We start from the raw sequence: 12,928 nt of genomic DNA on the forward strand, positions 1-12,928 counted from the left end.
AAAGTTAGCAAGTTTGGATCTTTCATCCATATATTCTCAAATCTGAAAGGAGATTTTGAATTATATGAGTCCCCCTGAAGGGATAGTAGGATGGGAAAATGGTCAGAACCTGGGCAGGCTAGGACTGAGCATTCTGAAGAAAAGGGGAAGGAGTAGAGATCCCCCAGCCAAAAGAATCTATCAATTTTCTCTGAGATATTGCTAAATCCTTTTCTCCTATTTGTCCAAGTAAAGGAGTTGTCTCTTGATTCAATGTCTAAAAGCCCATTCCTATCAATCCAATCATTAAAGTCCTGCTGAGAACGACCAAGTCTGACAATGCCTCCCCTTTTATCTCTAGAATCCTTGATAGCATTGAAGTCTCCTCCTATGATGAGGTGATGATCCAAGAGTTGAGAAATAACTCCATTAAGAGTCAGCCAAAGGTGTCGCCTATCAAGAGGAGATGTTGGTCCATATATATCGATGATTAGAAAGGATATATTAGTTTGCAGGTGTGTGATTTTTGCTAACAAGCAATTTCTGTTAGAAGTGACTCCTTCAACTTGGACTTGAGAAGGCTTCTCGATTATCATTAGACCCCCCGAGGCACCTTCTGAAGCCACTGATGTTTGTAGAGAAGCTTGAAAGAGTGAACTAATTCCCAAACCAAAAGATACTGCTTGCTGACAATCTAGTTTTGTTTCCTAGAGTAGGGTGACATCTGCACTGACCAAGAGAATCCTTCTCCTAATCACCCTCTGCTTGTTAGGTGCATTGAGGCCCCTAACATTCCAAGAAAGGACTTTCATTGCTGTTCAGGAAGGGGGATTCCCTTCCCTACTTTCCAAAGGTCTGTGATTTTGGATTGACTCTAGCTTCACCTTCTAAGGTCCTTTTTTCATTCAAAGTTCTCCGACCCTTCTTGGGGGGAGTAAGGCCAAAATCAGGTTTTTCCTTGCCTTCTATCATCTGATTTAATCCCAGTTTCCTCTTTTCCTTTATCTTAGAATACATAACAGCCAGAGGGGTTTTCAGAACAAGTTTCGCTTCTTCATCATCAACCATGTAGTCTTGAAGAAGTTTCCGAGTTTTTGAATCCAAATTCCTTTCTAACCAGGAAGCAGTAGAGTAGGAGAATTCAAAAGAGGATTAGGTAATTCTGAGGAGAGATTTAACCATTGTTTGGGTGACAGAGAATCAGGCAACAAGGATGCAGAAAGAGTAGAGAGCTTCTTCAGAAGATCACTTTTAGGGGGGGGCAAAGGGCTTAATGGAAGATTCACTTGTTGACTATCTAATGACTCCTTATCTGAAGATGAGAGACCATCCAGATCCTCCATTTATTCTAAAATATCATTAGCTATAGTCTTCTCCTCCAACAATAAGTTTGTGAGGGACAAGAGTTTTTCCTTACTTGAAGCTATCTGTGAGGAAGCATCCCCATCTTGTAGTCTTCTCACTCTATTCCTTTTTTTTGAAACCTTTCTGGATTTCTGAGAAAAGACATTGAATGCCCCCCCCCTGGTGCAGGATTGGGATTTTCTTTTGACCAAAAAGACTCCTCACGGTTTTGTTGTCGTGCACCTTGACAATCAGAGAAAGAATGAGAAGAGGGATGGATGGGGAAATCTGAGAAGCAGTGGGAGAGGCAAGCCTCGGCTGAAGCAGGGGGATAGTATTCTCTCTCAAAGCACTAGGAGATAGAGGAGATCTTAAAGCTTGCTTATTACAGATGGCATCCATCGCAGGTGTATTTGTTTGAAGAACCTACTCGCTCTGTTCAGGCTCAAGGACCTTGTCTCCACTATTGGATTCTATTTCTTTGGACTGTTGGGGTTTTTCCTCCTTGTCATGAGTGAGGTTCTGTTTTTGATGAATAGAAAGAGAACCTCTGACACCTTTCATTGAGCTGCTAAGAACTATTTGGTTTCTGAGGATGCATCTGCCAGGAATTTCCTCAACCAGTCTCTTTACTTTCTGCTTCCATCTGCCAACCTCTGAGACTATTTCTAGCTCACTATAGAAGCCTAGCTTTAAATCCATTTCCACATAGATATTAGCCACATCTCCTTTAAGACCATTCAGAAAGTCTTCCTCAATGCCAACTAGGGAACTTAGGGCATCTCCTATCTTCAAGAGTGCTTCTGGGCACCAGAACTCAGAAGGTAGGCCTACTAAAGAGAGCCACACCAGGGTTTTATGGAATCTGTGACTAGCAGGATCGAAGCCCGGTTTCCAATCCAGGAAGTGAAAGGTTGAACCATGGAAGAAAAGGGGGCTTCCATGGATAATAGAGTCTTTCAGGGTCGAGTCAACACACTCTATGAAGAAAAACTCATTCTGCAAGGGCCGGATAGAGATCATTCCTGGAAACGAGGATGTCCACAAGGACATTATTTCCTTGCTATCACCACGACAGCCACACCATTGAGCGAAGAGAGCATTTTCCTAGTAGCGACCAATCGTTGGGTTTATGAAAGCTGAGGGAAGGACAAAAAGCTTACTCCCCATCCCTTTCCTTTCCCTTTTTTGCAGCTTTGGATCAAACTGTGGTGTTTGCCAAGGAGGGAAGATCTTCTTTTCACCAAAATCCCCACCCTTTATATGGTTAGACAGCTCTCTCTGAGTGTTGACATAAGAGCGGGGTCGCCAAGATAGTGCTTGCTCATATGGGAGTGGGGTCTCTTTGGTCCTAACAAGCTTGTTGTTTCTGGTCTGAAGAGGAATGCTATTTGGACCAATGGCCACTTTACTTGCCCAAGAATCCAAGTTAGAGAAATTGGTGCGTCCAAGATTCTGGAAAACTAGTGGCCTAGAAGGCATGGAGTTCCCAACATTCCAAGGCACCTCATTGGTCTGTCGTTTTAAGCTAAACCTCCCTTGTTTGTTGAAGCCTCTGACTTTTCTATTAGACCAATGAAGATGCCCGTTGGCCTACCATGAGCTCTGAACGCTTTGCCTTCGGGGGAAGCCCTCCCGCTCTAGTAGTTGCTGAAATCCCTTGAATCGCCGTGGACGTTGAACAAAGCTCCCCATTTTCTAAGGGCTTATGAATTTTATTACCCTGCTGGTAATTTTTATTAATATACTTAATATCATATTTTTTTTTCCTTTTTGGTGTTCTTTCAGACTTGACATAAGATGCAGAAGGGGTTTCAGTTTTGATTGAGATGTTTGTTGATAACAGCATAGAAGAATTGATTTACAAAGATATAATTTCTGAAACCGCAGGAAAAATGAATGAAATACATAGCAGAAAATTCCATATTTGAATACTGATCATAATAACCCTTTTTCCTTCGAACTATCAACTACCCATATCATTAAAAATCCCATAATATCTAAAACCAAGGTACCCAAAAAAAGTTATTGATCTATACCAACTGCTGTAGCATAAAATGGCTCTGAAAACCTCCGCTCTATCTTTCATGGCTCCGCGAAATCTTTGATGGTAAACAATTTGTTCTGATAAAAACAAACATGTTGATACCCACTATTTAATTTAATATTATATAAGTTGTCTCATTATATTTATTTAAAAAAACAAAAGTGAGATGACTTTATATTTTATTAAATTAATAAAGTGACTAAGTACAAAATAAAAGTAATTAATAACTCACTTAAGAAATAATATTAAAATATTATTTTATTAAAAAGAGAAGCTTCTAGAAGCTGACCGATCCATGCGAAGAAAAGGATAAATGGGGGATGTGGCTTTGTAATATCCCCAACAATTTTTTTTGATTTTTTTTAATAGTTATACAAGCACACCAACACTCGTTAGGGTTAGAATAATGAAATCTAAACCAGCTGAAAGGAACCTTACACCTTTTGATCATCGAGAGCCCAAGCTAGGAGGGTGAGAGCATACGGTGGCAGGGGATCGTTAGATGCATACTTCTGAAAATGCTTATTACAATAATGGGCGGCATCCAACCCCTTCCACTTTTCAGTGGGGAATGGAGAATATTAAAATCACTTGGCGGTAAACCAGCCAAGGATAATGCAAGAAACTGAAGAACAATCACTCTACTGCTTATGCAGTGGGAGGACTAGAAATGAAATTCACTATCAACTTCATCGCTTATTCAGCGAGAGGACAACAAAAAAATTACAAAATCAACTCGACCACTTATGTAGTGGGAGGACAGTACTACAGAGCCAAATGCAGGCGGCAAGCTGGCCTCTTCCACTTTTTAGCGGGAGTTTGCTTTACAATCGAGAAATGGTTGTTAGTACTACTATCTAGCCTTACAATAAAGAGATACAGTGCATAGAATAGAGAGATTATACTGCCCAATACTGATGAATATTTCCAAGCTTAACACACCTAGCAAACTCAAACACACCCATAGAGAAATAACACACCAATGATCACTAAACTGAAAAAGCAATCTGCTGTACGAATAACACGGAGTAAACAACCATTACCAAAATCACTGTTATGCTCATAACTCGCCTAAAACTCCACTGAATGACACAAGAACAGAAGAAAATGAAAGCCAAGGCTGAGACGATGCAACAAGAACCTCAAGCCTGCACTGCGAACACCACCAATGTGGTGAAAACACATCATAGAATATAATCTAAAACATTGTGTTAAATTATCCAAAATTCTCTACAATACATGATTTAATCTGATTAGAGAGATGGCCACCTCTTTTAACCATGTAAATTATATTGAGAGTATATACGTTCCCTTTTTATTTCCTTCAAAATTTTGCTGTTATATTTACTGCTGTTGCCATTATATTTTCTTTTGTCTCCATATTCTTGGTTTAGGATTTCATACACACAATAGAATACATAGGTTTCCATTCATGTGTAAGGAGAGACTTGTCCACGTCTTGATTTAGTGGCAGGGGATCAAAAAGAGTCTTGATATCATCACATCGTGCCCTAAGTGGTCAATAGTAGGGGCTGGCATATTGTATTAAAATAACTGCTATCGAGTAAAATTCCCCTTTCCTTTTATTTGTAGTTTTTGGTAAAGGAATAATTATCCTTTGTAACAAAACAGGGGCATGCTATTATGGTTGTGTACTATTGATATTCTTGCGACATGAGAACTCTTAGCTTAGGTACCTTCTAATTAGCTGCCATTGGTTGGATTGGATATCACACCAATAACAATCTTGCACATTCAAGCTTGACATCAGTATTACCATTAGGTCAAAAGTTAAAACCTAATTGTTGTGTTGTTTATATTGTTCAGTTACACTTTATCCAAATAAATAAAAAAGCAGTGTCATGTTAAAAACTTCCAATGCAGTCAAAGGAATGAAGCTGCTCAAAATATAAAATAAGGTAGAGTTAGCCAAGGGATAATTTGATAACCATTAGGAAAGGAAGAGCCTCGCAAGTATGTATCATTTGAATTTCTTAAATTGTCTATTTGGCAGTTCAGTTGTCCACTGGTAAGTTGAAAATAATGCAAGTTGATAATACAAAAGGGAGAGAGGAGGGCAGACACCAAGCAGGGAATTTTAAGAAATGGCCACGTTGGGCTGAAGCTTTACGAGATGTTGCTTTTAGTCCAGAAAAGTACAAGGATAAAGTACTTAAGGTTACAAATGAAGCTGTGGTGTACCCAGACTTGTATCCTAAGGTGTGTGTTATGTTGATTTTGATACCTGGTAAAGTTTATAGTAGAATTCCAGTTATTTGTTGTCTAAAAAATTAAGTTGTAAACATTCAAACTCTGCAAACATTATCTGTTTATCAATTATTATCTGAAATTAAAAGTTAACTAGTCAATAAAGTTGTCTGATTTATGTGGCAGGGTAAGAAACATGTATTGGTAATATCGAGAATGAATGGTCTCAATAGCTTGGAAGATGCTGGTAAAGAACATTTGCAACATTTACAGAATATACACAATCTTGGACAAGAATGGGTTGCAAAGTTTTTAAATGAAGACCAGTCAATGATTTTTCGGCTTGGTTATCACTCGGTAATTCTCTTTTGTATTTGCACCCACGTGTATGTCTTGCAACATGTTTAACCTTAAGGTTTAAAACAAATAAATTTAGTTGGAAGTGACATAAATATGTTTGGTGGTAAATCTGATGTTTGAAAACTGAAATAGTTATACTAACTTGTTATGAGCAACGTCAACTCTTGTTGTCTAAATCTTATATTTTCTCAAAGCGTTCATCTTACAGTTCAATAAAACTCTATAAATGACTCATAATAATTATATTTCTGCTCTGCGATTCAGGTTCCCTCATTGAGGCAATTACACATGCACGTCATTAGTCAAGATTTCGATTCTCCCTTCTTAAAGAATGCAAAGCACTGGAAGTCTTTCGCATCATCGTTTTTTCTAGATTCAAAAAATGTATTAGCTGAGCTTGAGTCAAACGGTAAGATTAATCCTTGCAGTGAAGAAGGCAGGATGCTGGAATCTCCATTGAGGTGTCATCGATGCAAGACTTTGCATAAAGATATTGCACATCTAAAATACCATATCTGTAAATGCAAAATACCTTTTGCTCCAGATCTGATCCCTTATTTGTATGCATCTAATTTGTCTGCATAGTTTATCTATTGTCTTTGATGTACGCGTTTGTTGGCAATCAGCAGCAATTATGGTGTGCTAAAGTGACATCTTTAGTATAAATTATCTGTAAAATAAAAAAATGTCTTGAAATAGTTTTAAATCTAGTCCTTGTGGTGTTCGTTTGATTCTAAACAATCCTGTACAAAGCCCATGAGAAGTTTTATTATATATAGAAATGTAAGCTTCCAGGTATTTAAGGTTTATTGGTTCAACACCACAAATGTTTTTGTTAGAAACCATGATCACAGTAATGTTTCGAAGTGGGAGATTCTGATTGGTTGACCAATTGTAGTGTGAGTCTAGAAATACTCTTAAACAAGGTAGAAAAGACACTTAAGGTTTAGAAATATAAACACAACTAATGTCTGGGATATTAGATAGTATGATGCTCTATAAATCTTAGAAAATTGAATAAATTTGGACTATGCCCCGATTATAAATGAGATGCTTTGGATTGGAAATATGCAGCGTAATATGTGTTATAAGATATGAATTGGAGATGGGGAAAAGAATGGGAGTTGAGATGTAGAATCGTCCAATCTATTAGTGGTGTGTAACCAGATGGAGGAAAGAGTGGGAAACAGCTGGTAGAATCTTTTTATCTGGTAATGACATAACCAAACAGTCAACCTGGCTGTGTAAACAAAAGATCATTGGATAACAAATGTGTGGAAAGAACATCATGATGGCTGTTGTACTAGTAATATAACTTTGTAAAAGCCAGACAGACCTGAGTACTACAAAATTAATATTTATGTTCCACTAAGTTTTGGGACCCGGGTAACAGGAAATAAGTGGCGAGGCATTTTTGGGACAGTAGTAGATGGGAGCTACTTTTTGCAGAGATGATAGAGGATGACAATTTATAAAATAGAAAATTTAAAATATAGGGAATTTCAAAGGTCCATGATAAGACATTCAGAACATTCATTATATAGCAATATAACTTTCTAAAACTTTCTAAAAGCTGGAATGACACGAGCACTATCAAAATTATTTATGTTCCACTAAGTTTTTGAGATGGGCAATAGGAAATAGTTGGGGAATCATTTCTGGGACATTTGTAGATGGGAAGTCTCTTTCAAGAGATGAGAGGGATGTAAATTTTAAAACAGGGAAATTTTAAAATATAGAAAATTTCAAATATTCATATAATAAGACATTCACCATGTTTCTTATATAGTCTCATTAAACTATTGAATTGAATTGAGAATTCATATCAGTTGACATGCAGATTAACAAAAAATTAATAATCAATTGTTTGAGTTTTCATTACAAATGTGTACATATAACAAGATGAAAAGACTGAAAGATCACAACTACAAAATGACACAATTTAGACAACAAAATCCATTTTTGCTGTCTCTATACATTTTCGTTGAAATTAAAATCAAACTCCAAATTTGGGTCATTGCCAATATGTGGGATTGCCTCATCTAATAGAAAACCCAAACCAATCTCTCCCATCATGTGTATCAATTTGTGTAGCATCTTTGGAATCAACATTTTATTGTGCAATTGAAGTATGCTGATGCATGACCACACCCTTTGCTTGTAGTTGACTCCTCTACAACAAATAAATGAACATGTGAAAAGAGGTGATTGGCAAACATCCTCAACTTTGTCACATCTTTGCCATGCCATGCCTACCATCTGATAAGGTTAGTTTGAGTTAATGCAGCTCTATTTGTCTTCGTCTTTGGTTTACTAAATGTTGGCTACACAATGGACTATCATTGTGTTCAAAATAGAGTTGTCTTGACACATCTTTTGAAGGACCTTCATGAGTTCTTTCACCTCTTCATAATTAGAACTAGGCGCTCTCCTATGTCACAATAGGCTTGATATGTTCCTTGTATAATCCCAAGTCAAGATTCTTGTTATGAATTGTTTATTTATTTCCTTTACCCAAGTATATTGTCAAATACATAGCAACGAGACTCCTTGAAAACTCATTAGAATGACCAAGTCAAAACTTATTAGAATCAACGAGTCTTGAGACGAGCAAAGCTAAACAACCACGAAGGACTAAGACACAAGTTTGCTTGGAATTTTGGAATTTATTAGACTTAATTGAATTTCATGCCTTAAGCTTAGTCAATAATTGGAAACAAAAAAATAAAAAAATAAAAAATATAAGATAAAAAGCTAGCAATTTTTTTTAATTAAACAAAAAATTCTGAAATCAATTGAAGGATCTTTAGAAGGATTGATAATTCAAACATAAAAATTATTTATTTTGAACTAATTCAATTCTAAATAAAAAAAATGATGTCCAAATATATATATATATATATATATATTGAACTAATTCAATTCTAAATCAAAAAAATAATGTCCAAATATGTATATATATATAAATATAAATATAAATATAATGATAAAATTAGACAAAATCACAATTAAAAATATTAAATATTTTAATTTTTTTTATAATTTATATTAATATTAAAATCTTAAAAGATATTTGAAATTAAACATAAAAATTGAATTTTTAATGATTACAAATTTATTATAAAACCTTATCAAAATTACATCTATTATAAAACTTAATAAAACATTATAACCTATTAAAAATGTTACTAATAGAAATATTAAATCTAACTTTATATTAAAAACTTTATATTTTAATTAATACAAAATTAACTTTAAATTAAAAACTTTATTAAATCAGTCCTTGGCTCTTAGCCGAAGAGGTTCAGCCTATTGGCTCATGCCTCCCTATCTGGTGGCAAAAAAATATTTTGTGAAGGCCCTCGCTGGGCTGGCAGCTTGCCGACTTCATGCCCCTTGCTGGGCTGTTGTGCTAGCAGGTCTGGACCTCCATAAAAAAAAATTAAAAATAAAAATAAAAATAAATAAATAAAAATTTGATGCACATAAATGAGTTTCTGGCTTAGAATTTCGGCAGCTACAGTGGAGTCTTGACTGCTGGATACTCTGATCTGAACAGCACAAATGGCTGTGGCGAAGTAATTATTCATTGCAGTTGTATAAATTTACGGCTGTATTTCGAGGTAGACTTGAACGATTTTTGAAGTTTGTGTTTTTGTTTTCCGTGTCTCAAATTTAATGGATGAGAAACGAAAACCCTGTCAATTAGATCCAAATCTATCATTTGCATTTTACATTGCCTCATCCTGATAGATCTAAATCAATGCTAATAGCTTCATCACAAATGTTGATTACATTACGTTTTTAATAATAAGAACTGCTTTTGTTGTCAAATTATCTGTTTTGGTTAAATTAATCATGTCTTTTTTTATTATGGATATACATACATCTAAAATCTTATTGGACATTCTTTGGTGTCTTCAAATTTTATCAAAATACTATTTTCTACCAGTATCTCATCTTGATGATGGATCATGTAATGATCTAAATGTCAATACTAGTAACTTCACCAAAAATCTTGATTACATAGCATTTCAATAATAGTAGATAATTTTATATTACAATTATTAGTATCTGCTAAATTCATCATGCTAGTAAATATCCTTTTGTGGTAATAAACATCTGAAATCTTTCTGGACATTTCTGGTGTACCATCAAGTTTCATCAAAATACTCTTCTCTTTTATGCTATCTCATCAGGATGATAGATAATAAATAAAATATCATCTGAATCATTGATATAAAATAAATTTAAATAATTTAATTTAAAATAATTCATATTTCCAAGATAAAATTTCGGAGCAAGATATTAGAAAAGCAAAACATTATATTGCTATTGAAGTATATGCCAAATGAACTCTTAAACACTCTTTAAGATAACAAGGATAATGGAAGACCTAAAACTGTCATGGAATAAAACCTATGTTCCCAGAATACATACAGGGGGCTTTAAAGATTAAAGCTTGAACCTATATGCTTAACCCTCAACCACCATTTTTTAAAACTATAAAACCCCTCATATTTCAAACATAGTAAAAAGCAGGAATGGTTTAGAGCATCTAAGGTCCATAGTGGAAGATAGTAACATTGTATCCAATAACAGCATTTGGGCCTTGAATGGAGTGGGTATGGGCAAAGGCATACCCTCTGGCCATACGAAAGTGCCCACTTCCTCCCACAACAGGAAGCTCCCTCTGATCTCTCAATACCATGTTCTTACCCACAATACTCAATGAGCTACCTTTGAACTTTCCAGTGTCTATAGAGTAAGTGAGAGCCATTAGCAGACTGAATTCTCCCAGAGATGACATGCAATACATCCCCTGTGCCCTGCCCAAAATCCTTGACCTGGGGTCAGGAGTCTCAGTTAGTGGGTCATCAATAACATACAGGGGACCAAAAAAGGAAGCACCTGAAGAGTAATTCATAGGTGCCTGTGGTGCCACTTGCACTGCTGTGGCATTCTCCCCATACACCACATCATGCATATAAAACTGCAAACTGGTTACCTTCTCCTTCAACATCATTTTATGATTCTCAGCACTGACATTCACAATGTTGAAACAGAACCAAATGACTACTAATGTCATCAAAATACCCATTAGACTAATCTTCCCCATTATACTTTTGTTTAAGGCAGACTTATCCCACAGACACAATGACCTAAAACAACATCAAAGGCCAATAACAAGACTCTGAAGAGTTACACAATTTGCCCCTCTTTATAGGAGGAAGGGCTTCACAGCTCAGGCTTAATTGTGTTGTACCAGTCAAGAATACATCGGAAAATGTGCATATACTTTTCTTGTACAATGGTGTGGAAAATGGCAGACTGGATTGGCACTTTCGGATTGTCTTCCTCCTTCTGGGAACTGATGTGATCTCATAGACTTTATAGCTCTATCATCTGCTTGCAGGAAGTTTCATCGCTCACATAGTAAATATGCCACGTGGAAAATCATCAACCGACTCAGATCTTGACAAAGCTGGAGAACAAAATTAGGTTGGAAAATCAACAAATTTTTTAGGATTGACAAGCTTGCGTACTATAAAGATTGGGAAAAGATTCCCACCTTGAGATTCTCAACTTGACTACTTTTTTTCCCGTGACCCGAGTTGAGAGGGTCCACAGCCTTTTGCTCTGCCATACCATTTCCCTCCATCATTACAGTTCTTTGAAGGGTCCGCATGACCAATGCAAACGTCACTCTGTTAAAAAATGATTCGTTAATGTGGGTTTACCCTTTCTTTTTGGGAATGGGGAGTTTTTTCAAATACAAATAATTTGAAGTTCTAGAAGTTTCTCGTTTCCCCTCCCGGACTATGGTTTAAATGGCATTTAGGGCTAATTTTTTTAATAAGGGTTAGGGGTCGTTCAATCTTGGTATAGGACTTGTGGCTATAAGTTTTAATATTGTAATATATTTCTATTTTATATTGTCAACTGGTCAAGATAGACTGTACTTTGACACATGAAAATCTAGAGTGTTATATTAAAAAAATAAATACATTACTTGTAGTTTTTTGTAGTTTTTTGGATTGAGCTGTTTAAAGATTTCTCTCATCAACATTTCAGATCATAATATTGCATGATCCATCATCGGGATGAAATGCACGAGAGCGGAATTCATCCTCTCTATGCATTTAATTCCGCTGTCTATGCATTTTATCCTGATGATGAATCATGCAATATGATCCGAAACGTTGATGAGAAAAATCTTCACAGCTCAATCCAAAAAATTACAAGCAATCTTTATGAATTGTGGAAACTACATTTGTTTAACATAAATACATTCATCAACATGTGAAATAAATACTTTGTTGTTTCATATAAAATATCATTACTATCCACTACAAGTGTATCATATATAAAATAAGATGCTTATTTAAACAAGTATTGTTGCCATAGTGAAAAAATACTATTCTTATATGTACAACTATACATTGGAGTGCTACATATTAAGAGGTTGTCTTATCACAAATATAAAAGGTGATCATATCATATCTTTCCACTCTAAGGGTGCCATTTATAAAATAAAGGTGCTCATTTAAACAAGTATTGTTATCATTGTAAAAAAATACTAATTTTATGTGTACAATTAGTGGGATAGCAATGTATATGCATTAGAGTACTTTATATAAAGAGTTTGTCCTATAACAAATGTAAAAAAAAATTACAATAAACACCTTGTATTTTCTCATCAAAGATAAAGGATTGTCAAAAAGTTTTATGATCATTTGAAGTTGAATATAAGTTGTATTTTGAATAATAATGTGTTGTTCTTATAATAACAATTTTTTTTTTGTCTTCAACTATTGATCCATTTATGTTGGATATAAAGGTTAGAGAGAACAAAAATTATGGTTACCAAAAGGTATTGAGATAATTTAGGTTGAATACAAGTTATATTTTAAATAAGAATATGATATTGTTGTAACAACAAATGATATTTATTACAAGTAATTTTCAGATCAAATTGTGTAGACTTGT

At 35.2% G+C, this 12,928-nt stretch overlaps 2 protein-coding genes across 3 annotated transcripts in view; one reads left to right on the forward strand and one right to left on the reverse strand.

Moving 5' to 3' along the window:
* LOC131070788 (transcription factor bHLH140) overlaps nt 1-6,747 on the forward strand; it is a 49,452-nt gene extending 42,705 nt beyond the window's left edge. For both annotated transcript variants that reach the window (XM_058006445.2, XM_058006444.2), the window contains exons 2-4: nt 5,385-5,590; nt 5,765-5,935; nt 6,203-6,747. In XM_058006445.2, the coding sequence (XP_057862428.2) occupies nt 5,414-5,590; nt 5,765-5,935; nt 6,203-6,523 (669 nt within the window). In that variant the 5' untranslated portion in view covers nt 5,385-5,413 and the 3' untranslated portion in view covers nt 6,524-6,747. The remainder of the gene's footprint in view (nt 1-5,384; nt 5,591-5,764; nt 5,936-6,202) is intronic.
* A 3,499-nt stretch (nt 6,748-10,246) lies between these two features.
* LOC131070789 (dirigent protein 23) lies at nt 10,247-11,451 on the reverse strand. The gene has a single exon (XM_058006446.2). The coding sequence runs from the start codon at nt 11,055-11,057 to the stop codon at nt 10,497-10,499; it is 561 nt and encodes a 186-aa protein (XP_057862429.1). The 5' UTR covers nt 11,058-11,451; the 3' UTR covers nt 10,247-10,496.
* Between the last annotated feature and the right edge of the window lie 1,477 nt (nt 11,452-12,928).

Source organism: Cryptomeria japonica, chromosome 3, assembly GCF_030272615.1.
Source record: "Cryptomeria japonica chromosome 3, Sugi_1.0, whole genome shotgun sequence".
NCBI lineage: Eukaryota > Viridiplantae > Streptophyta > Pinopsida > Cupressales > Cupressaceae > Cryptomeria > Cryptomeria japonica.